General features: G+C 38.4%; 1 protein-coding gene across 8 annotated transcripts in view; it reads left to right on the top strand.

Annotated features, from left to right (window-relative positions):
* The window catches only part of CCDC138 (coiled-coil domain containing 138), a 111225-nt gene that overhangs the window by 66776 nt on the left and 18604 nt on the right, over nucleotides 1–25845 (top strand). For 3 of the 8 annotated variants that reach the window (XM_049857096.1, XM_049857095.1, XM_049857094.1), the window contains one exon: nucleotides 1155–1331. The exons of 4 other annotated variants lie outside the window; for them this stretch is intronic. In XM_049857096.1, coding sequence (XP_049713053.1) covers nucleotides 1155–1331 — 177 coding nt within the window. Of the gene's footprint in view, nucleotides 1–1154; nucleotides 1332–25845 lie in introns of those variants that run through there. One more of the 8 variants, XM_049857101.1, reaches the window with a different exon arrangement.

Raw genomic sequence — 25845 nt, 5'->3', positions numbered from 1 at the left:
ATGTCCCCTGAAACCACGGTCTCCAAACCCCTGCCCCTGCTGTGCTGGCCTTCAGAAAACTTCTTTGCTTTTGGTTTAGTCCAGTTGTGTTGACCTTTCCTGTATCGTGTGTTATCTTCCCCTTCACCTAAAATAGTTCCTATCTACTATCTAATTAGTGAAAACCCCTCTCCCTCCCTCCCTCCCTCCCCGCCCACTCTCAAAACCATCAAAGAATATTTTCTTCTCTGTTTAAACTATTTTTCGAGTTCTTATAATAGTGGCCTTATACAATATTTGTCCTTTTGCAACTGACTAATTTCACATGGCATATGCCTTCCAGGTTATGAAACATTATGAAATGTTTCACGGATTCAGCATTGTTCTTTATCAATGCGTAGTATTCCATTGTGTGACTATATCATAATTTATCCATTCATCCATTGATGAACACCTTGGTTGCTTCCATCTTTTTGCTATTGTAAACAGTGCTGCAATGAACATGGGTGAACATATATCTGTTTGTGTAAAGGCTCTTATTTCTCTAGGATATATTCCAAGGTTTACTGCCATTCTTAATGGCATATGTATCACAAAAAGTAATATCACCTGAACATATCCAATTTTCTAAAGTTGTCTTTGGCTTAATGGGATCGTTATTAAGGGATTCAGAAATCCTTATTTGAAGCCCATTTAGCAGGCTTCTGTAAAGTTATGTTTTGAAATAAGTAAGCATTTAGAAGCAGTAACAACAAAAATATAATTTCAGAAGCTATTGTAAAGATGGAAATACTAATACCATTTAAATTTTTGTAAGTATGGAGTAGTTGTAATCAAAAATGGAAAATAAACATTACTTGTGGTATTTACTATTAAACATCTGTTGTTTTCTTTCTTGATAAAAGAAGAAAATGGAGTTTGTTTTTTAAGTGTTAAAATCTGAAATTTTTGAATGAAATGTACCTTACCGTAATATAATTTCTCTTCTCTCCCCTTTTGGGTTCAGATGAATTAATTAGACAAAAAATCTAAATTTAGTCTGTGATCTCTTTTCATTTAATTTTTGTTTCTGTTTTGGATTTGTTAAAGTGGTGGTATTCCCTTTTTTCTTTCTTTTCTGGTTTCTGATTAGACTACTGAGATGGCAGTTGATTTTACATATTAATGTGTTTCAGCTGATTACCTGGCCCAGGCTTTTGATTCTCTTTGCTTGGACTTGAAGACAGACGAAGGGAAAACCTTGTTTTTGGACTGTCAAGCTGTTCCAGTAATATTAGGTCACCTAAGGATATCCAGTAAAGGACTCCTATCCAACGTCATTGATAGTTTGCTTCAGATGACAGTGGAATCTAGTAAGTTTTTAAGTTTCGTAAACTTAAAAAAAAATGAAAGTGAGGTGATTTCTCTGTCCCCGCCTGTTTTGAGTACATAACTCTACATGTCAGACACTGTTGCCTTTTATAAGTGCTTAAAGAGTTGACAGCTATGTAATTGAATGATTAATAACATTAGACAGAGTTATAAAATCTAGCCCTTTGTCCACATTTTTGCTAATTTAGCTTAGCACAGTTTCTAGTAGTCATCTCAGATATGTAGGCATGCTCTGTAAATATTACTTAGGTATTTGAACCACTTTCTCTGTTGCCTTTTGTTCATTCTGGTAGATCTTCTAGTACATTTCCTATTTGCTCAGAGAGAGTGAGGTCATCAAATGTATCTCACCCTGAAGTGAGAATACTGACATGGGCGTGTTCCTGTTGCTGCCCCTTTAAACTTACTGTTTTATTGGAGGGATGTTTTGGAGGGACACCTGCTGTATGTTTTGGCTAATATACTTAATTCATATTTTTAATGTTTTGTAGTCTGTGGGTATTTTTCTTTTTGGTTTTTATGTTGGTATAGCGATTTTTTTAACTTGCTCTTAGTAGTTGTTAATTTAGCACAGATACATATGGGGTGCTTAACAAATATTTTCATTTGCTTCAGTTAGCAATTACTCTTTTACTCAAGTTTGATTTGTAAAAAACAGCCATTTTTGCTTCAATAATTCTTTTTCATTTATGGTCTGTCTTTGTTTTCTACCTTCTTCCCTGTTGCCTTTTCCCTCTACAGCACTTCTAAATATAAAGCAAGTTTCCATTAAAATGGGAAGCTGTTATGACAGGAAGCAGCCTATGGTACTTGAGTGCCACTTGTGGGCTAATTCCTAGTGATTACCTGCAAAGCATGATAAAGCTTCTAAATAGTTCCTTTGGGGTATATGGTTTACATTTCCAGTTCACTTTCGTGTACACCTGATTTTTCCTTTACATCATCCCTGTGAAGGAGGCCTGAAGGGAAACCGAGGCCTAGGAAAATTAAGTAACTTCTCAGCTAGGCAGAGGAGGAACTGAGACTTGGATACAGTTCTCTGACTGTAGATGTAAAACTCATTCTACATTATCACCTGATTAGGTTTTCTAGGTTTGTTTTTCTCCCAGCTCTAAATTGTCAACTGTTAGGATAAAATCTCTTTGATGTATTTTATTAATATTTTTAGCTATTTGTAACTGTTAAGATATTGAATTAATGGTTGGGGAATCTAGCTACCTAAATAAGTAATCTTGAAGTTTTATGCCTCAGTTTACTAATGTGAAAAATAGAGCAAAAAAGTGAAAAGTTAGTAAACTGAGGTATAAAAAAATACAGAGACGCAGTATTATTTGTTTAAGTGGCTAGATCTCCAGCTTATTTCACAGGGTTTTTGTTTGCTTGTTTTCAATAAGAAACCAAAAATCCTACTAGAAGTAAATGTCTGTTCACAATTTTGTCTGAATATGTCTAACATAGTTGAAATATTTCTCCTTGTATTCAAAGGAAAACTAAATACAGTTTTAGGAAATATGACCTACTAGGGTGAAGTGACTTTGTGGCCCCCTGAAGTTCACATTTGGAAAAAAGAATCAGGATAGATAGTTAACAGATTTCCAGTTCATTCATATTTGATTATCTTCGTTCAGGTTACTCTCAAATCCAAAGTTATGCCTTTCTTACTAAAGCTGTGCAAATAAATTTCTGATTAGTGCAAACACTTTACACACCCACCTGCTAACTGAAAGGTTGGAGGTTCAAGTCCACCAATAGGCGCTTTAGAAAAAAAGTCCTGGTGATCTGAAAAATCAATGATTGGAAACCCTACGGAGCGCAGTTCTGCTTCTACACACATGGGGTTGCCATGAGTCAGAATCAACTCTACGGCAACTGGTTTAATGATGATCACTATGAAAACATTGTTTTTACTGATGGGAAACTTTTAGAAGATCAGCGGTGAGTAAGTCTTTGGTGATGTCTGACTGAAGTATATTTATTTATTTATCTACTTGATATATTATTTTCCATTACTGAGTGTAAACCCAATGCCTGGTGTTGGTCAGTCAGCCAAATTTGTTGAATGGATGAATGAATGGTAGATCAAAATGAAGCAAATACTTCTCTAGATAACTGGCTTTTTTGTTTTTTCCAAGTGTGAGATGGAAAGCATATTTCACCTTCTATATAATTTCCACATGCCATTTTTTTTTTTTTAAGATCATATGAGCAAGTTGTTGGAAAAGAAACCTAGGTGAACTGATTTGTAGATGGGTTATCTCACCCAGCTAATGGGTACGCTGCTTTTTGTGAGGTTCCATGTTTCAAAGCTTTGTGTTGATAGTGCTCTGCTGAGCCTTGAGGGTTCCTCACAAGGCCATCAGGGGCTTTCGAGCAAGTAGCTGAACTCTAGCCCAGTGCTACTCAGTGTGTCTATTGGTGAACCGTTACTGATGTACTAGGGGGTCAGTACAGAAATTGAGAGTACTTAGAAACTTTTTTATAGGTTTTTAATGCACACTTAAATCTCTATTTAAGTCTGACAAGACAAGGAAGTATTTTTTGTAACAAATAAGGTGCGGTGGTTAAGCGTTTGGCTGCTAACCAAAAAGGTCAGCAGTTCGAATCCACTAGCTGCTCCTTGGAAGCACTGTGGGGCAATTCTGCTCTGTCTTGTAGAGTCTCTGTGAGTTGAAGTTGATTTGATGGCAGTGGATTTTTAAGATATATACATATATATATCTACAGAGAGACTGTGAATGTATATGCATGTGTGTGTATGTGATATTTGTTAAATCTAATAATTGAAAACACTTGTATTTTTTTATTATTATTTCATTTCTTTAGTATTTTGGTGGATTCTCTGCGATGAATTGGAAATTTGAAAAATCTGGCCCTTTACCACACATGGTTTGAGAAGCACTAGGCTACCCATCTCCATGGATAGTTTGTGTTGAGCTATGTTATAGTACTGCTGCAGGGTGATTTTTTTTTTTCCTCTTTGTCCCCTGTGTGGTTCCCCCAAAGATATAGATATAAGAATTGTTATTAGCTGCGTAGGTATTTTTTTTCAAAAACTGCTAAAATGCATTTCTTTGAATGTACATTAAGATCTACACATTGGTTTATCTTGCCATAAATATTATGAACAATTTTTTTTTTTTTTTTTAGATTGAGGACTTCAGATTATATCTATTTTTAGAGTTGGAATATATCATGTAATAATTTAAAAGTGTTGCTTTTAGAAAATTACTTTGTGGTTTCTTGTTCTTTTTCCTTTCAGTGGTTGAAAGCTATTACTCAGTTTTTTGGGCTTATCTATATAAGAACTTGAGTGTTATTTTGTAACAAAGAATGCCTTTCTTTTCTGGTCAGACTTAGTTTAAATAAAAAAAATAAATAAAGGGGTTAAAATTCGTGTTATTTAGTTTATTCGCTCTTGCAGCCTAGAAACTGCCTTGTCCAGGTAACATGCCAGTTTAACATTTGAAGGGCAACAATGTATTTGAGTACACTTTGCAGACATATTCATTTTCTAAAAAATGCCAAATTAATTTTTTTATTAAAAAAATAAGAGAGAGGTGGGGCCAAGATGGCAGAGTAATCAGAAGCTTCTGGTGGCCCCTCTTACAACAAAGACCTGAAAAAACAAGTGAATCGATTATATATATGATAAGCTAAGACCCCTGAGGAAACCCTGCTGGTGTAGTGGTTAAGAGGTACGGCTGCTAACCAAAAGGTTGGCAGTTCAAATCTACCAGGTGCTCCTTGGAAACTGTATGGGGCAATTCTGCTTGTCCTATAGGGTCGCTATGAGTTAGAATCAACTCGACGGCAGTGGGTTTGGTTTTTTTTTTTTTTTTTTTTAAGAGCCCTGAATGTCAAAGGCAAAGTTAAGAAATCAGGCTGAGCAGAATGGGGACGGGGAGATGGTTCAAAAGCAGTGAGGATTTGCTGGACCTGACTCAGCGGGAACTGGCACCCGGCAGGTCCAATCCCCTGGTGTGACCAAGGCAGGGCTGGCAGTGGCATTTTGGGACTCATTTTCCACGGTGGGTGAGAGTGAGCAGCACAGAATCTACCCAGGCCTCCAGACTCAGCGAAGAACAGTGCTCTAGGTAAAATATAAGTACTTGTGTCTAATTCTCTGCATGGACCAAAAAGCACCCCTTTTGAAAGAATTCTCTCCCATTTATCTGATCCCACCTCCCTCTTCTCTGGCCCCTGAGCCAGCTTCAGTGGCAGTCCCTTTCCCTGGGCCTGAGCTAGGTCCTGCTGCATGCTCTGAGCCATTCTCCTGGCCTTGGAGAAGGAACAAATTAACAAATGGGGAAAAAATAATCTACCAGCCCCCCTGAGCTGGGAACTCAGGGCAGAAGTGGCTCCTTTGCCTGAGCACAGGCATAAGCAGTTCACAGACTTTGAATGCCTTTCACCCCTGCAAGGAGCCATGTGGGCCCATTTCAGCAGCATAGGCCCTCCTTGGCACAGTGCAGTGGTGTATGTGCCTGAGGTCTGACTTCAACTCTTTTAGTTGTGTGCTGGAGAGGTGGGTTTTTGACATTTGACACCACTCTGCCTGTTAAGCAAGGGTCCTCACCTACCCACATCAGGGACTTGAGGACTGGTGGCTCCACCCATGCCACCTAGCCACCTGTGACAAGGGTCCAAGGATAAATGGTGCCTCCCAGTCCTTACTGTCAAAAGAGTTGGGTGCTCATGGTCCGGCTGCAGAGACCACTCACCTGTGTGCACTAGGGAACAGGGATGTGCTTTCCTCACAGACAATCGGGAGATGGTTGTCAGCCCCCTGCCTTGCTCAGAGAGTGACCCCCTGCTGCAGCTAGATATCTGCACCTATACCAGTCACCCCTGCTCCTCTAAGACTGTAGGTGAGAACCCACACCACATACTTGGTGACTGACTACTTGGACACCTGAGCTGAATCCATACAAGGAAAGTGAATGGACTCCTGGGCTCATATACCTGGTAACAGCTCTAGCCATCTGGTGACAGGATGTTAGAGCTTCAAAGGCGCCAACAACCAAACTAGCTCACTCCAGCAGTCTGTTTGGGCATATCAAAATAAAACAAAGCAAGTAGCTAGGCAACAGTAAGCAAACATAAAATAAATTAATACAATAGCTTATAGATGTCTCAGAGACAATAGTCAAAATCAAATCACGTAAAGAAGCAGACCATGCTTGCTTCAACAAGCTCTCAAAACAATCAAGGAATCTTCCGGATGAAGAAGTATTCCTGGAATTACCAGAGGTAGAATACAAAAGATTAATACACAGAACTCTTCAAGAGGTCAGGAAGAGATGAGGCAAAACACAGAACAAGCCAAGGAACACACAGATAAAGCAGCCGAGGAAATAAAAGAAGGTTATTCAAGAGCATAGTGACAAATTTAATAGGCTGCAAGAATCCGTAAAGAAACCGCAAACAGAAATTCAGAGGATTAACAGTAAAATTTCAGAATTAGACAACTCAGTAGAAAGAGAAGCAGAATTGAGGATATGGAAGTAAGGATGGATATGGAAGTGAGACTGAAAATAAAACACTTGGCACTAATATATTTGAAGAAAAATCAGATAAAAAAATTTTTTTTAAATGGATAAACCCTAAGAATCATGTGGGACTTTATCAAGAGAAGTAACCTGTGAGTGATTGGAGTACCAGAACAGGAAGGGAGAAAATACAGGGAGAATTGCTGAAGATTTGTTGGCAGAAAACTTCCCTGATATTCTGAAAGATGAGAAGATATCTATCCAAGATACTTATCGAACCTCACACAAGGTAGATCCCAAAAGAAAGTCACCAAGATATAATTAAAGTTGCCAAAACCAAAGATAAAGAGAGAATTTTAAGAGCAGTCAGGGATACATGAAAAGTCACCTACAAGGGACAGTCAATAAGAATAAGCTTGGACTACTCGGCAGAAACCATGCAGGCAAGAAGGCAATGGGATGACATATATAAAGCCTTGAAAGAAAAAAATTGCCAGCCAAGAATCATATATCCAGCAAAACTCTCTCTCAAACATGAGGGCGAAATTAGGACATTTCCAGATAAACAGAAGTTTAGGGACTTTGCAAAAACCAAACCAAAACTACAAGAAATACTAAAGGGAGTCCCCTGTAACATCAGTAACGTCAGGTACCAACCCAAATAGAGAAATCACCAAAATCGAGACTAAAAAAAAAAAACACTCAAAACAAGGAAATAGAGATGTCATTATGTAAAAGATGACAACATTAAATCAATAAAGAGGGACTAAAAAATACAGTCATAGATCTTTCATATGGAGGGGAAGTCAAGGCGATATAAAGAGATAAAAGTTTGGTTTAAACTTAGAAAAATAGGGATAAATATTAAGGTAACCACAAAGGAGACTAACAATCCTACGCATCAAAATAAAATACAAGAAAAACATAAAGACTCAGCAAAAACAAGATCAACAACAACGAAAAAGAGGTAAAGACAATATGTAAAGAAAAACTGCTCAGCACAAAAAATTAAACCTGTAAAAAAAAAAAAATTTTTTTTTTTTAAATTAGGAAAAAGAAACTGTCAACAACAACAAAAAAAGACTAATTAAACTGACAGCACTGAACTCATACCTATCTGTAATGACACTGAATGTAAATGGATTAAATGCACCAATAAAGAGGCAGAGAGCAGCAGAATGTATTAAAAAACACCATCTGTCTATATGCACCCTTCAAAAGACACACCTTAGACTTAGAGACACAAACTAAAACTCAAAGGATGGAAGAAATATATCAAGCAAACAACAATCCAAGAAGAGCAGGAGTGTCAACATTAATTTCTGACAAAATAGACTTTAAAGTTAAATCCACCACAAAGGGTAAGGAAGGACACTATATAATGATTAAAGGGTCAGTATACCAGGAGGATATAATGATAATAAATACTTAGGCACCTAACAACAGGGATTCAAGATACATTAAACAAACTCTAACAGTGTTGAAAAGCAAGATAGACAGCACCACAATAATAGTAGGAGACTTCAATACACCACTTTTGGTGAAGGACAGAACATCCAGAAGGAAGCTCAGGAAAGACATGGAAGATCAAAATGCCACAGTCAACCAACTTGACCTCATAGACACTCCACCCAACAGCAGCCAAGTATACTTTCTTTTCCAATGCACGTGGAACATTCTCCAGAATAAACCACATGCTAGGTCGTAAAGCAAGACTTAATAGAATCCAAAACATCAAAATATTACAAAGCATCTTCTCTGACCATAAGGCCATAAAAGTAGAAATCAGTAACACAAAAAGCAGGGAAAAGAAATCAGACACGTAGAAACTGAACAACACCTTGCTCAAAAACTACTGGGTTATAGAAGAAATTTGTAGGATCTAATGAGAATGAAAACACTTTCTACTAGAACCTTTGGGACACAGTAAAACCAGTGCTCAGAGGTCAATTTATAGCAATAAAGGCACACATCCAAAAGAAGAAAAGGGCCAAAATCAAAGAATTATCCCTTGTACAAGTGACCTTGTACTCTGCCACTTTGCTGAATTTATTGGATCTAGTAGTTTCATGTAGATTCTTTGGATTTTTTATGTATGTGATCATATATATGCAAAAACGGATACTTTTACTTCTTTCCCTATGTGGATACCTTTTATTTCTTTTTCTTGCCTAATTGCTCTGGGTAGGACTTCAGTACAATATTGACTGGCAGCGGTGAGACAGGCATCCTTAGTCCTTATCTTAAGGGGGAAAGCTCTCAGTTTTTATTGAGTATGATGTTAGCCGTGGGTTTTTCATAAATGCCGTTTATCACTCTGAGAAATTCACTTCCTTTTCCTAGTTTGTTGAGTGTTTTTATCTTGAAAAGGTGTTGGATTTTCACCAAAAATGACATTCAAATGGCTGCCAAACACATGAAAAGATGCTCAGTGTCACTAACCGTCAGAGAGATGCAAATCAAAACCACAAGGAGATACCATTATACTCCCACTGGAATGGCTAAGATTAAAAAACAAACAAATAAAAACAGAAAATAATAAATGTTGCAAAGATGTGAGGAAATTGGAACCCTTATCCATTTGGAATGCAAAATGGTACAGCCTTTGTGGAAAAGAGTGTGGCAGTTCCTCAAAAAACTAAAATAGAAATAGCATATGACCCAGCAATTCCATTCCTATGTATATACCCAAAAGACTTGAAAGCAGAGACTTAAAAAGAGACCTGTATACCAGTGTTCACTGCAGCACCATTCACAATAGCCAAAAAGGTGGAAACAACCTAAATGCCCATTAGCAGATGAGTGAACAAACAAAATGTGGTACGTACATATAATGGGATACTACTCAGCCAGTAGGAGAAATGAAGTGTTAATACACGCTACAGTATGGATGAGCTTGAAGACATTTTGCTGAGTGAAATAAGCCAATCACAAAAGGACAAATATTATATGACCTCACTTATATAAAAAGACAGGAAGAGGCAAATGTATAGAGACAGGAGCTTATTAGTGGTTACCAGAGGCAGGAGGGAGAGGGAATGTGGGTTCACAGTGATGGAAATATTTCGTTAATTAAGGATAGGATTTCACAGCCATTTATCGTTATTGTTGTCAATAAGTTGCCTGTAAAAAGTTGAATTGGCAAAAGTTGTATGATAGATATAACAATGACAAAAAAAAAGGAATAGCTGCTGAGGCTACTTACGTACATCCAAACACCCCGTGGATTTTGGCTCCTTGGCTTGGAGGTCTAGGGTCATGGTTTCATGGAACATCCCTCTTAATTGGCTTAATAATATGTTTAGTGCTTCTGTTCTACCTCCTAGTTCATTGTGTAGTGCCTGCAGTATTAAAAGCTTACAAGCAGCCATTCAAGGCACAAAATTGGTCCCTATTTACCTAGAACAACAGAGGAAGAAGGAAAGTCAGGAATAGTAGGATATGGAATGTGTAGCCACATGAGCAGCTGTCTCCTTTGCCATGAGATCAGATGAACTGGATGGTGCCAGGCTACCAATACTAAACATTTTGATCAAAGATTCCACAGAAGAATGCTAATAAAAAGGGGGAAAATGCAGAACAGAATTGGAAATTCTCATGGACTCTAAGAGTTTCTGGAGCCATGGAGGGTGGGTGAGCCCCTGAAACTATTGTTCGTAAGCTTTCTCTCCATTTGTGGAGGAAGGGGGATTTGGGTTAGCTCAGCTAGCCTGCCAGTTTACTGGAGTTGGAATTTAGAATCACTTTTTTTTTAAATCCTGTTTCTTTATAAGTTGTTTAAAGATAGCTATCTGTGATTATCTGCAATCCATACTCTTAAGTTCATGTATCTTTCTGTCTTGCCAAATCTTGAAAAAACTTTTGGAGCGCTAAATAAACTTGTATGGAACAAATGTGCACTCTTAAGCACAGCTAAAACGAGTCGAACAAGATTTCCTCACACCCCTTATCCTGTACAGCATGGAGAAGTTATGGACCAAATTTCAGATATTTATGAAATACCAGCTTAAAACTGATCTCTTTCATATAGATATTAACAGTATATGTGAGTAGGTGAACCATTTACCGCAGGATTTTATGGAAATATAAAAGGTGAGAGCTGGAAGGTATCTTAAAACCCATTTGCTGCAACCCTCTCATTTTATAGACAAAGAATCTACAACTCAAAGGGATACAGTGACGCATCGGGGACACACTGTTTTAGTGACCCAGCTAGGGCTTGAACTCATTTCTCTTTCATTCTCAGTCCGCTGCTCAAATTTCATGATACTCTCTATTCAGACGCACAGATTTGGGGCTTGGGTTGAGGACATGTCCAACTCATGGGCTGTAAGTAAGCTCACATAACTCTGTTTAGTTGTTGAGAGAGTCAGATATTTCGGTTCTTTTTCTAACTCAGAAACATCCATCCAGTGGAAAGTTTTGTGTTTTTAGAAAATGCAGGTACATTGCTATTTCTTGAAAATTTAGCATCGAAAAATCCAGAGGGGATACTGTGGGATGATAACAGGTGTCCTGAACTTGAAGAATAACTTGCTTTGTACATTAAGAATATTTCTTGCCATTTTTAAAAGAGCAACTTTGGCAGTTAATTTTTCCAGTGTCATTTTACAAAGTGTAGCAGTACCTCCTGCTGTTCTCATAATAGGCTGATAAATCTTGGAGCTGGAAGGAAAAGGACTTTTTTTTTTTTTTCTAATTTTTTTTTTTTTTTAATATTATTTTTGTGCTTTAGGTGAAAGTTTACAGAGCAAATTAGTTTCTCATTAAACAATTAATACACATTGTTTTGTGACATTGGTTGCCAACTATGCAATGTTTTAACATTCTTACTTCTCGACCTTGGCTTTCCCATTTCCATTTGTCCAGCTTTCCTATCCCTTCCTGCCTTCTCATCTTTGCCTTTGGGCTGGTGTGCCCGTTCAGTCTCACATACATGGTTGAACTGCGTGTGTTATTGTTTGTTTTATAGGCCTGTCTAATCTTTGGCTGAAGGGTGAACCTCAGGAGTAACTTCAGTGCTAAGTTAAAAGGGTGTCGGGGGGCCATGCTCTCGGGATTTCTCCAGTCTCTATGAGACCAGCAAGCCTGGTCTTAGCAGGACGTTTTTAAGAGCATCTCTTTCTACTTCAGCAATTGTCAGAGGCAAGCACCAAGTGCAGTGGACTCTCACTCCCCTCTTATGGAAGCTAAATTCTTGGGAGGAACAGCATCTAAAATCTCCAGACAGGAAGTACGTAGAGACTAGAAAAAAGAGAGTGACTAGAAGCTTTGAGGAAGGTATCCTTTGCCTGTTCTCCTGCAGTGAAGAGAAGAGCTGAGATTTCTGAGCTTCAGTGTGAGGGTTGCCAATAATGGCTAGGACCACATCTGCCCCCTAGACTCTCAGGGCATTGGCTTCCTCTGACCTGTGGGTTTTCTTGCCAAAAGGAAGGCAGGACCTATTTTGAAATTGCCTAAAAAGAGTTCACAGAAGAGAAGCCACCGTTGCCTTGGTAACCGAAAGCAAGGACGAAATAGGAAATCTCAGTATTTGCTGTGGTAGCTTATGATAGATAAATCAGTGACCCCTTCTGGAATGTTTTCTAAGCCACTATATCCAGTTAAAATTTGGTCTCGTTGGTCTCAGAGTAAGATTTCTGATTCTTCTATTGTCCTAAGTGGCATAGTATTATAATAAAATCCTGATACTTCTCAGCTTGAACTCTGATAGATGGAGTCCAGGTTTTTTGAGTTTTATGTATATGACAAGCCTTTTATGTATTTAACATTGGAATGTGTTTTGTATACTTATTTTTGAATATAAGTGATACTCTAATAACTAAAATTTTAAGCAAATATCTAAGCTACCTTGAAGCCAAAAAAACCAAACCCATTACTGGTGAATCTACTCCAGCTGAGCAGTTCGAATCTACCAGTCACTCCTTGGACACCCTATGGGGCAGTTCTTTTGTGTTCTGTAGGGTCACTATGAGTCAGAATTGATGGCAATGGGTATGGGTGTATAGACATATCGTTTGAAGCTTAATCATCGACTGGTGAAAAGCAGATTTTTTTTTTCTGTTCCTTAAAGCATTATTTAAATCCCATCCACATATTACTTTTCTTTTTCTTCATTTTCTTTGAAATAGATTTTAGTTATTAAATTTCTTTTACCAGAAGTGAATGAGATTATGTCAATATTTAAGAAGAAAAGAGCAATCAAAACTTGGTTAGGTTATACCCAGAGTCCATTCAGCCAGCGAAGTAATATGCAGACTGTTCTCAACATCTGAATTGGTTGTATTTCAAAAAATTGTTTGCAAGTTTAATTTAAATCCAGAGAACATATTTTCATAGAAACCATGTGTCTTAGTTTCTGAGTGCTGCTGTAACGTATACCAAAAGTAGGTGGCTTTAAAGGACAGAAATTAATTTTCTCACAGTTCTGGAGGCTGAAAGTCCAAATCAGGGTCTTGGCTTCGTTGGTTCCTTCCTTGTCGATATCCCTGGGTGTTCCTCAGTTCCTTGGTGTTCCTTGGCTTGTAGGCAGTCCTTACATGGCATCTGTCTTCTCCGTGTGTGTCTCTGTGGCTCTTCTGGTCTTCTTATAATTTAGAAGTGATTAGGTTTAGGATCTACCCTACCCTGATATGACTTCATTAACATAACAAAAAACCTATTTTCAAACAGAATTACATCCACAAGGGCCAAGAATTCAACATGTATTTTCAGGGGACAAAATTCAGTTCATAACACCATGGTATAAGAAAGCTTCAGGTTTCTTGAACAGACAACCAAAATGATACCAGTAGACTCCCTTATATGCTCCCCTTTCCCTCCCCAAAGACCTGACTATTTTTAATCTTAATCTTTGACCCTTTGGATCACTGGGAGTTTCATCAGGATATATGAAACCGACATAGCCATTTCAGTATTTCTGCTCATCATTAGAAAATCTAAGGTGGAGATTGCCTTTATGTCTTTTAAGACTATTATTAATTACCAAGAAAGGGAAAGGTAAATCTTATTTTGAATTTTGACCTCAGCTGGTAGTTGTGTGTGTAAAAATGAACAAAACAGGGTCCCTTACCTTAAAGAGTTTATTAAAATGGAGTTAAAACAATGTAGTAATGTAGGACCAATGGATCGTAATATTTCTGCTCTGTCTCCCCTAAGCTATTTGAGATCAGGGATCAATTCCTTAACCTACTAGTATCACCAGTCTAGAGCTGTGCCTTTTTCTCTGTTGAGTGCCCAAGAAATGTTTGATGATTACAGTAGGACATTGGAAAAGGGTTCTTCATACCTCACGAGTCACTAATCCTATAGCCAGTAGGATTCCAAAATGAGTGTGAGACAGGCTTTCCTCTTCAGAATTTACCGTGGGGATGAAGAACCACCTGCTGCAACACCCTCATCCTCCCACTTCAATAGATGGGGTCGAAAGAGTGAGCAATGGAAGAGGTTGGTGAAGAGGTATCTTAGGAATACAAAGGAGGTATCTTCGGTAACCTACGCTCAGCAGGAGTAAACATTTGAGTCAGTGTTTGCAATTTAGTGATTCTCTTGCCAAATAAAGAGAGAATGAGAGTCAAAAATAAAAATGCTTTTGTGTGTTTGTGGGGGTGGAGGAAGGGAGGACCTGAGTCATGCTTGTTCAAAATATTAATGAAACTTATATTGCTGCCTTCTCTTTATGTTCTTGAATTTATTGGGATAGTTCTGGTCAGATGTAAAAATTTCTAAATCAATTAGGAACTGAGATAAATAACATTTAAATATATTGGATTAGAGAGATTTTCATCTTTATAGACTGAAGACTTACTCTCCTTGTTCAGTTGGCATAAACCTGCCAGTTAAGTAGTAGTATCTAAATGGAAAATAACAAGTTTGGCAAGTGTCTTAGTCATCCAGTGCTGCTATAACAGAAATACCACAAGTGGATGGCTTGAACAAGGAGAAATTTATTTCCTCACAGTAAAGTAGGCTCAAAGTCCAAATTCAGGTCTTTAGCTCCAGAAATGCTTTCTCTCTCTGTTGGCCTTCTCATCAGTGTTCCCCCAGACTACGAGTTTCTCTGTGCAGGAACCCCAGGTCCAAAGGACACGCTTTGCTCCCGGTGCTTCTTTATTGGTGGTATGAGGTCCCCCTTGGCTCTCTGCTCGCTTGTTTCTTTTATATCTCAAGAGCTTGCCTCAAGACACAATCCAGTCTTGTAGACTGAGTCCTGCCTCACTAACACAACTGCTGCCCATCCTCCCTCATTAACATCATAGAGGCAGGATTTACAACACAGGAAAATCACACAATACCAGGAATCATGGCCCAACCAAATTGATACACACGTTTTTTTGAGGGACATAATTCAATCTGTCAAGGATGTGAAGAAACTGGAACCCTTGTCCATTGCTGGGTAGAATTGTAAAATGGTGCAGCCACTGTTGAAAACAGTTTGGCAGTTCCTCAAGAAGTTAAACACAATTATCATATGACTCAGCAATTCCATGGCCAGGTAAATACCCCCAAAGACTTGAAAGCAGGGACTTAAACAGATAACTTGCACATGAATGTTCATTGCAGCATTATTCACAATAGCCAAAAGGTAGAAACAGCCCAAGTGTCCACCAACAGATGAATGAAAAAAAATGTGGTGCATACCTACAGTGGAACACTGTTCGGCCATAAAAAGGAATGATGTTCTGACACTTGCTATGACGTGGATGAACCTTAAGTATGCTAAATGAAATAAGCCAGTCACAAAAGGAAAAATATTGTATGATTCCGTTTATATGAAATATCAAACCCGGTTGCTGTCGCGTTGATTTCAACTCATGGTAACCCCTTGTATTTCAGAGTAGAACTGTGCTCTGTAGGATTTTCAGTGTATGGGATCTTTTAGAAATAGATCGCCAGGCTTTTCTTCTCAGGCACCTGTAGGTGGATCTGAACTCAACCTTTTGGTTAGTAGCCAAGCATTTAACCATTTGTGCCGTCCAGGGACTCCATGAAATATATAAAATAGGCAAATTTGTAGAGACAGAAAGTAGACTAGAGGTTACCAGAGGCTCATCTCACATACTTGGGACATGTTATCAGGAGGGACCAGTCCCTGGAGAAGGGCACCATGCTTGGTAAAGTGGAAGGTCAGCTAAAAAGACTCTCAATGAGATGTGGATTGACAGAGTGGCTGCCACAATAGGCTAAAACATAGCAACAATTGTGAGGATGACGAAGAACCGGGCAGTGTTTCATTCTGTGGTACATAGGGTCGCTATGAGTCGGAATTGACTGGACGGCACCTAACAACAACAACAACAGAGGCTGTGGGTAGGGGGGAATGGGAAATTATTGCCTAATGAGCACAGAGTTTTTGTTTGGGGTCTTGAAAAAGTCTTGGAAAATAGTGGTGATGGTTGCACAACATCGTGAATGCAATTAATGCCACTGAATTGTATACTTCAAAGCAGTTAAAATGACAAATTTTATGGTCTATATATCTTTTTTTTTTTTTTTTATATCTTACCACAATTTAAAAAAGAGTGTTGAATTTTGTCAAATGCCTTTTTAGTATCTGTGGAGTTGAGAAATCTGAGAAGAATCATGTGATGAGTGTGGTAAGTTAACATGTATCATCCTTAGATCCCTGAATCTACACTTGGTCATGGGATATTTTTGTTTCATCGTACTGCTGATTTGTTTGCATCAAAACAAAAATAAACCAATCTCACTTTTGATTATACGTGGAAAATCCTAGACGGAATACCAGTCTTCACATTTCCTGTAACAATTGAAATATTTCATTTTATTTCTTTGCATTTTACTTTGTTTGCTATTAATTTTTTTTTAACTTACTTGCACCTTAGTCTCATTCAAAAGTTTATGCACATATTGTTTTGTGACATTAGTTGCAATTCCCGCAATGTGACAGCACACTCCCCCTTCCCACCCTGGGTTCCCTGTGTCCATTCAACCAGCTCCTGTCCCTTTCTCCCTTCTCATCCTGCTTTTGGACAGGAGACCATTTGTTCTCACTAAGAAGCACATTCCTCATGTGTATTTTTTGTTTTATAAGTCCTGTCTAATAATCTTTGTCTGAACAGTGGGCTTCGGGAATGGTTTCAGTTCTACGTAACAGTGTCCAGAGGTCATAGTTTCAGGGGTTCCCTCCAGTCTCTGTCAAACCGTTAAGTCCGGTCTTTTTATGTGAATTTGGGTTCTCTTCTACATTTTTCTTCTGCTCTATCCAGGACTGTCTGTTGTGTTCCTTGTCAGGGTGGTCATTGGTGGTAGCCATGCACCATGTTTGCTATTAATTTAATGTTGATGTTTCTTCTGTTTCCTCTCTTTTTTCTCCCCGTCTCTCAGGACATGGATATGTTGCTAACTGCATTAGTTTTCAACGGCTGCTGTAACGAATTACCACAAACGTGGTGGCTTTAAACAACAGAGATTTATTGTCTTACAGTCTGGGGGCTGTAAGTCCAAAATGACTTTCACTAGGCCAAAATCAAGCATCGTCAGGATTGCCCTCTATCAGGGGGTTGTAAAGAAGAGTCCGTTCCTTGCATCTTCCAGCTTCTGGTGGCTTTTGGCATTGCTTGGCTTGTGGCTGCATCATTCCAGCCTCTGCCTTCATGGTCACATTGCTTTCTCTTCTGTCTGAAATCTCCCTGGGACTCCCTCTTGTGAGGACACTTGTAATTGCACAAAAGACCCACCAGGATAGTCTACGGTGCTTTCAGCATCCCAAGGTCTTTAACTGATCATATCTGCAAAGTCTCTGTCATGTAAGGTAGCCTTCACAGGTTCCAGTGATTAGGACATGGACATCTTTTGGGGAACTGTTTTCAGCCTTCCACACTCTTCTGTTTTTCCTCCTCGTTGACTTGGGAGTTCTCTTGGTACCAGTTTACTTGTGGACACTTTGTTATTCTATGTACAGGTGCAGGTATCTGACTACTTCCTTATGTCTTGCAGTGCAGTTGTGTTCAAGTGTTTGCATATTGAAATAATATTACTTTTGTTATAAATTACTTTTATGTCCCCTTTGTATTACAATTAGGGTATTATATTCATTTAAAATGTATGTTTGTAAGTATATCATTTACAAATATCACTTCAGGATAGTTAACTGGAGTTATAAAATATTTATTATAAAAAAAGACATTGTGTCCCTGGGTTGAGACCTGCTCTAGTTCAGTTCAACTGCTCCTTGTATAGATGGGGAGAGTGGGGCTGTGAGCAATTAAGTGACTTGTTGCACATCACATGGGTAGGGCCAAGGCAGTGATAAGAAGTAAGTAGGTCTTTCAGAAAAATCAGAGGTGGAGACAAGAGAGAAACTTCCCCTGGAAGTTAGGACCCCAGATGTATGGGTTCCAGCGCAGGAAGTACTGGCAGCACCCACTGTGTCCTGTGGATTAAAAAAAGAAAGAAAACCTTGGAATTCTCTCAGGAATGGAAAATTGAGGGAGAAGCAGAGGCTTGAGACTGTGGGGATATTGCAGACTAGCAACTTTGCTTGGAAAAATGTTGATTACGAATATGAATTTAAGAGCCCAAGTCCCTGGACTAGCACTCCCTCACCTCGAGCCTAGGCAAAGTCCTAGTCAGTTTTCAAGGAGTAGCTGATCTCGAGTGTCTTTTTCACCATGCCTTGTTTGAGAATGACAGTGGACTTGAAAAAAATACCAAAGAGAGGAGTTCATGTTCAGTTGGGTTTTTGAAAACACTGTCTCTGTTTATCATATCTTACTGTTGCTTTAAAAAAAAAAAATTATTGACCCTTAATCAGTTTGGGGGGTGGGCAATTGAGGTTTATTTGGCCGGTATTAAATGTCGCTGTGTTAGAACTGTTGAACTGTCAGAGCTAAATATAAAAACCTTGTTGTTGTTAGATGGTGTCAAGTCGGTTCCGACTCATAGCAACCCTGTATGCCACAGAACGAAACACTGCCTGGCCCTGCATCAGGCTCACAGTCGTCGTTATGCTTGAGCCCATTGTTGTAGCCACTGTGTCAGTCCATCTCCTTGAGGGTCTTCCTCTCCCATTGTTGCAGCCATGTGTCAGTCCATCTCCTTGAGGGTCTTCCTCTCCCATTGTTGCAGCCACTGTGTCAGTCCATCTCCTTGAGGGTCTTCCTCTCCCATTGTTGCAGCCACTGTGTCAGTCCATCTCCTTGAGGGTCTTCCTCTCCCATTGTTGCAGCCACTGTGTCAGTCCATCTCCTTGAGGGTCTTCCTCTTTTCTGCTGACGCTGTGCTTTACCAAGCATGATGTCCTTCTCCAGGGACTGATCCCTCCTGACAACACATCCAAAGTATGTAAGATGCAGTCGGGCCACTCTTGCTTCTAAGGAGCATTCTGGTTGTAGTATAAAAACCTTAGTCCTGAAAATTCTACAGGTGTCCCATGTAATGGCATATTAACACTTATATCTGAGAACTGAGGTGATTTCACTTTTGAAATAATTTTATCCTGATTACCTCCTTGCCTTAGACATCTGACAAGATTATATAGCTGTTATCTGTGAATTACAGATTCGTAGCCTGTAAACCATGTGAAGTACTCTAATCAGTTATTGACAGCTGACGACTCACATGTGGACATAATCATTACCAAGGAGTGTGCCGACTTGCTGACAGTACCTCCTTTTTAAAAAATATATAACTGCTATGAAATATGTTAGCAGATGTTGAATAAATAATTCTCTAGAGATAGTTCAGTGGCTGGCTTTTATATTAATAAGATCTGTATGTATTAAGTTTCATAGTCACACGACGTCTTGTCAGAAGTTGTACTGGTATAAGCTGGGTGTGGGGGGTCTTCAGTGCCGCTTCGCCCTTACTACTGAAAGGGACCTGTCTTATGATTGATTGTATCATTGGGTAATTTTTACCAAGTTGAAGAGGTAAAAATTCTCCATCAAGCTAACGAACTGGGGATTTGTGTCAAATACTACGACTCAAGAAAACTATTCAAAAAATTGTTTTTAAGAATTAATTTAGACTGATGTGGCAGACACTGTGGGTGCACACATTGTCTACCATTCACACCCTTCTCCCTCACCTGCCTCTCTCCTAGAGGCTAAAAGAGCTAAAAACTTTCTGTCCCAGCCTTCATTCTGTCAGGAGTGGCCAGCTGTAGAACAAACTTGTGGTCAGTACGATGGAAATTGGGTCTGCTGAAGGCTTCTGGGAAACCTTTTGCTTTTCTTACAAAAGGGCGTAGATGAGCTTGGCACTGTCCTTGCACCCTCCTCTGTGTTTTTACTTGTCTAGAGCCCTTGACCATGAGACAATAAGCATAAAGATAAAAGCTGAGGATGGTGGGGTAGAAATAAATAATCTGGGTTTCCTATGGGATTTTTTATACCTGAACCATTTCCAGGAAGTGTGTACCTCTTATGAGAGAAAAAAATAATCTGTTCGTTAAGCCCTTGTAGTTAGATTTTGTTACATTCCTAACTGAAACAACATATGAACTCATTTTCTAAGTTAACTATTTATACTTTATTTCATATATACGGGGTGTGTTTTATTTTTCCTTTTTAAAAATTCTAAGTTTTCTTAAAGTCAATTTGTTTTGTAAAAATGGTTTATGCTCATTTTAAAATTCAGCCAGAGAAGTGTTACAAACCCTACGTTTTTTTTTTTAAATCAGTACAAATCTCATCTTTCAGAAATAACCGTCATTAACATGAGGCAAATGAGCACTTCTGGTGCACTGGTTAAGCACTTGGCTGCTAACTGATAGGTTGGTTGTTTAAACTCACCAGCCATTCCATGGGAAAAAGATGTGGCAGACTGCTTCTATAAAGATTGTAGGCTTGGAAACCCTATGGGGTGGTTCTACTCCGTCCTGTACGATTGCTACGAGTCAGAATCGACTCAATGGCAATGGGTTTGGTTTTTTTTTGTTTTTGGTTTAACATGAGGTAAACATTATTTTAGACATCTGTCTGTGCTCATGTTTTGATGAAAATATGGACAAATTGATGTTGTTGTTGTTAGGTGCCGTCGAGTTGGTTCTGACTCATAATGACCCTATGTACAACAGAACAAAACACTGCCCGGTCCTGTGCCATCTTCATAATTGTTATGCTTGAGACCATTGTTGCAGCCATTGCGTCAGTCCATCTCATTGAGGGTCTTCCTCTTTTGCTGACCCTCTACTTTACCAAGCACGATGTCCTTCCACAGGGACTGGTCCCTCCCGGTAACATGTCCAAAGCATGTGAGACAAAGTCTCTCCATCCTTCTAAGGAGCATTCTGGTTGTACTTCTTCCAAGACAGATTTGTTCCTTCTTCCTGCGGTCCATGGTATATTCAGTATTCTTCGCCAACACCATAATTCAGAGGTCTTCCTTATTCATTGTCCAGATTTCACATGCATATGAGGCGACTGAAAACACCGTGGCTTGGGCCAGGCACACCTCAGTCCTTAAAGGGACATCTTTGCTTTTTAACACTTGAAAAGAGGTCTTTTGCGACAGATTTGCCCAATGCAGTACGTCTTTTCATTTCTTGACTGCTGCTTCCGTGGACATTGGTTGTGAATCCAAGTAAAGTAAAATCCTTGACAATATAATCTCAGAATTTCCTTTCTCCTTATTATGTATTTGTCTCAGTCTTTTTTCCATTTATCATGATGTTGCTTACAGATAGATGAATGAAGATACTTTTATAGAGATAGGATTTATTATATGTTATTAATTTACCAGAGAAAAATTAATTGAATTTGAGTTATAAATATTTCTTTAATACAGATTCCTTCTAAATGTTAAGAAATGAGATAATAAATATTGTGGTTGTAGTCTCTATGTGTTTTTTTAATACTATGTTTCAGTTTTTTTTTTTTTTTTTTTAGGTAGTATCGACTTCTAGCCTTGAAAGACGGGGACATTAGCACTATTACACTTTCCTTCTCTCCTTTCTCTACTTTCTGACTGTTTTTTGTTATGTTATTATTTTTATATTGTCACAATTTATATTTTTACATTTTGATTGTGACCACAATGTGTACATTTGCTTCATATTAGTTTTCTTATTATTTTCCTTTCTGTTAGTTTTATATTTAATTATATTCAGTGCTTAAGACCAGTCCTTTTACTGACTTTTCTGTTTCAGTGTTCTTAATTTTGAATAATCTCTTAATTGATCTCTTTCCCATACAGAGTACCCCCCCCCCTCATTTTTATAAGTATGTGGGTGCTGAGTCATGTAATGTTTTCCTGTGGCTTTTATACTTAAACAAGATCTTGGTTGAGTATATAGTATTTTTGGCTCACCCTTTTCTTTTTGTTCAAAACTTTGTAAACATTGCTTCATTGTCTTTAGGCATTACTGCTGCTACAGGGAAGTCAAAACGTGACCTGATTTTTGCCCCTTCAGGGTGATGTATTGTTTTGCTCAGGTAGCTGATATTTTGTGTTTGAAATTCAGCAACTTTAGTATTCGTATCAGGTTTCTTGGATCATGATTGTGCTCTTTCAGTCTGCAGATTTGTTCCTTTATTCATTTCAAATAAAATTTCTTACATAATATTTTTCTATTTATTCATATCTGGGACACCAGTTATCCTTATTTTGGATTTTTTTAATAATCTTCCATATCTTAGTGTCATTCTGGTTGCTCTTATTCGCTGTCTTTTTTGTTTACATTCTCTTTGATTATCTCAGGTTTTTATGATAATCTAAGTTTCAGCTGTATCATTTCTGTTTCTTTATGCTTTTAATTTATTAGTTCTTTAAGGGTGCTTTTTGGGTTTTCTCTTCCCTCCTTTAGGTGTATGTTTTTTTTCACCTCATCCTGTTGTTTATAATAATTTTCTTTGAGATCCTGCTTTATTGCCTAGCCATGTTCTTATTAGATTACTGTAGGGCACAAAACTCCTATGGAAAACTTTGTTCTGTTCTTTGAGTTGTCTTCTTTTAAGTTTGACCCTCTGTCTTTGTGTCCAGTGTTCCTTTTTTACTAATTAATTGATTGATTGATTGCTGTAATACGTTTGCCAAGTTGCCATGCTATTTCTGTTCTCTTGCTCTTGCTTAGACCTCCTTGTCTAGATTTTCTAAACTCTGTTCTCTTTAATATATACAAGTCCAGTTTTTTCCTCTCTTCAGAGCTGTAGTTGGAGAGCTGCTTTCTTTAATATATACTTTTCTTTTTTCCTCATAACCAATGGCCATAGTAATGATATGCTCTTTGTTAAATTCTCAGGGCTCTGTTCTCATTTCTGAGATTTTTGCTAAAATATCTTGTTTGGGTTTATTTCACTCAGAAGGGTGGAAGGTGTGAGAATCCAAATCTCATGGAGAAATTCTTTTGACTTCAGACTGGTTCCCCAATGTAGGGTGCAGCCCTGGAGCATTGTTTTAAATTATTCCCTGACAAGCCTTTCGTCTGACCCCCAATCCGAAGAGTGAAAAGATAATAACAGCCACTTCATTTGCTCTCCCTTAGGGTTGGAGGATATCATAAGAATTCTTAACCTTTTGTCAGCTCCTCCAGTGGCTCTTATGCGGGGAGAGGGTGTCAGGATGGGCTGAGAGCCTGGCCACGCTTCTCAGTAGGCTCTACTCTAGAATTTTGTGTTCCTGTTCCAGACTATTTACCAGTTGTTTTTTTGTTTATGATGGTGAATTTTGCCATTTTCTGTTTGTGTTGGGCTTTTGTAGGTGAGGCTTTTTGTTTTTGCTGAGTTGTTTGTTTTACAGTTTTTGATCCATATGACTAGGTCTCAAGCATTTTTATCCCACCATTTTAATGTAGAAATCGTGAAGACAAGCTATATAATTCATCCAGTGTGACGTGAATTTTAGAAGAGAAACTATCTAGTCTTTTGGGCCCTCCTTTTATTTCTGTCTTATACTGTTCAAGCTTATTCAAACTGAAATTCTTCTAAGCTTTAAAAATATAATTGGAAAACTGTACTACTGAAAAAATGTTTAGGCTGCATTGTCTCAACCTTACAGTTAAATTTAGCAGAACACATATAATCTCAGAATTTCCTTTCTCCTTATTATGTATTTGTCTCAGGTTTAATAGAGAGGTTGGAAATCAATGCAGTGAACCTTTGCATTTTAAATATGCTGATATATGAAAATCTTTGGACCCAGCCATGGCTTTCTTCCAGAGTAGAGGTCATACAAGGAAATTCACTTTTGTTTGACAATGTTCAGGATTTTACCTAGGGCTTTTTGTGATAATCCTTAAATTTGTGTATTTTGTTCATGCTGAGACCTGATTTATATATAAAGTATATTAAATAAAGGAAGATACACTCCTTGCACTCTTTTGCAGCATACAAACAATCATTATCATTTTCTTGTATAGATTTTAGGCTTTAGAACTGAAAATGTTGATTTTGTAGGTTGCAGGTATATTAAGAACAATCAGTGATCTTTCTGGTAATGACCTGTGATTGGTCTTTGCCCACTGATTTCAGTTCTGTGAGCCATTAAAACACAGTTAACTATCTTGTTTACTGTTTGCATAAGTCATATGTCTCAGTATCTGAAGATAACTGTATGCAATTGTTTAATAAAGCTGCTCTAAATTTAATCAATTTATTTTTAATGTTATTTGCAGATTATGTGTGCTGTATCTGTAACCTAAATGGTTCAGCCTTTAAGAAGATTCTGTGTAACTGATACATAGGGTATACACCCCCATATGTGTATATATATAACCTGTTGCCATCAAGTCAATTCCAACTCACAGCGACCCTGTAGACCTTATAGTAGGGCTTCAAACTGGTTTGACCTGGTTTGAATCCCTGCTGAGAATTTGCATTTCCACCCCAGGTGTACTGAATCAGAATATAGTTTAACAAGCTCCCCAGGTGTTTTTTATGTATAATAAAATTTGAGAACCATTGCTTTATTAGTGGTTCTCAGAACTGGTCCGTAACCAGCAGCTTTAGCGTCACCTGGGAACTTGTTAGAAATGCAAATTCTCAGCAGGGGTTTGAACTGGAACAAACCTCTTCAAAGCCCCTGTCCTATAGGTAAAACTGCCCCATAGGGTCTCCAAGGCTGTAATCTTTATGGAAGCAGACTGACACATCTTTCCCTCGCAGAGTGGCTGGTGGATTTGTAGCAGTGACCTTTTGGTTAGCAGCTGAGCGTTTTAACTACTGCATCACCAGGGCTCCTCATGTGTGTATATACACAAGTAATAGTGTATAATATTTTTTTTTTTTTTTAATTTTTGTGTAATAAACTGAAGCACATGCCCCAAAACAGTTCCAAGCTTTATTGAATTGAATAGCATCTTATTCATCTGACACGGTAAAGTGTAGGCTTTTACAGTATCCTACATATTATTACATCTCAGGCTCCAGACTCATCAGACCAGTAAGTCTGATCTTTTTTTGTGTGAGTTAGAATTTTGTTCTACATTTTTCTCCTGCTCTGTCCAGGACCCTCTATTGTGATGCCTTTCAGAGCAGTAGGTGGCGGTAGCCAGGCACCATCTAGTTGTGCTGGACCCAGTCTCGTGGTGGCTTGGACTAATCTTTCTCGTATCTTTAGTTTTCTTCCTTCCCCCTTGCTCCAGACTGAGTGGGACCATTGGAGTACCTTAGATGGCCACTCACAACAAGCTTTTGAGACCCCAGACGCTACTCACCAAAGTAGGATGTAGAACATTTTCTTTATAAACTATGTTATGCCAATTGAGCTAGATATCCCCTGAGACCATGGTCCCCAGCCCTCAGCCCAGTAATTTGGTGCCTCAGGGAGTTTGGGTGTGACTGTGAAACTTCTCTGCTTTTTGCTTTGGTGAAGTTGTTCTTACTTCACCAGTATTGTGTACTGTCTTACTCTTCCCCAAAGTTACCACTTACCTATTGTCTAGTTTTTTTCCCCTCCCCATTACTCCCCTCTCTTGTAACCATCAAAGATTGTTTCTTTCTGTGTATAAACCTTTTTGTGAGTTTTTACAATAGTGATCTCATACAGTATTTGTCCTTTAGTGATTGACTTATTTCATTTAGCATAATGCCCTCCAGATTCATCC

Source organism: Elephas maximus, chromosome 17, assembly GCF_024166365.1.
Source record: "Elephas maximus indicus isolate mEleMax1 chromosome 17, mEleMax1 primary haplotype, whole genome shotgun sequence".
Classification (NCBI taxonomy): domain Eukaryota; kingdom Metazoa; phylum Chordata; class Mammalia; order Proboscidea; family Elephantidae; genus Elephas; species Elephas maximus.
Note: the sequence above shows the minus strand (reverse complement) of the source record. Positions and strands in the feature narration are given on the sequence as shown.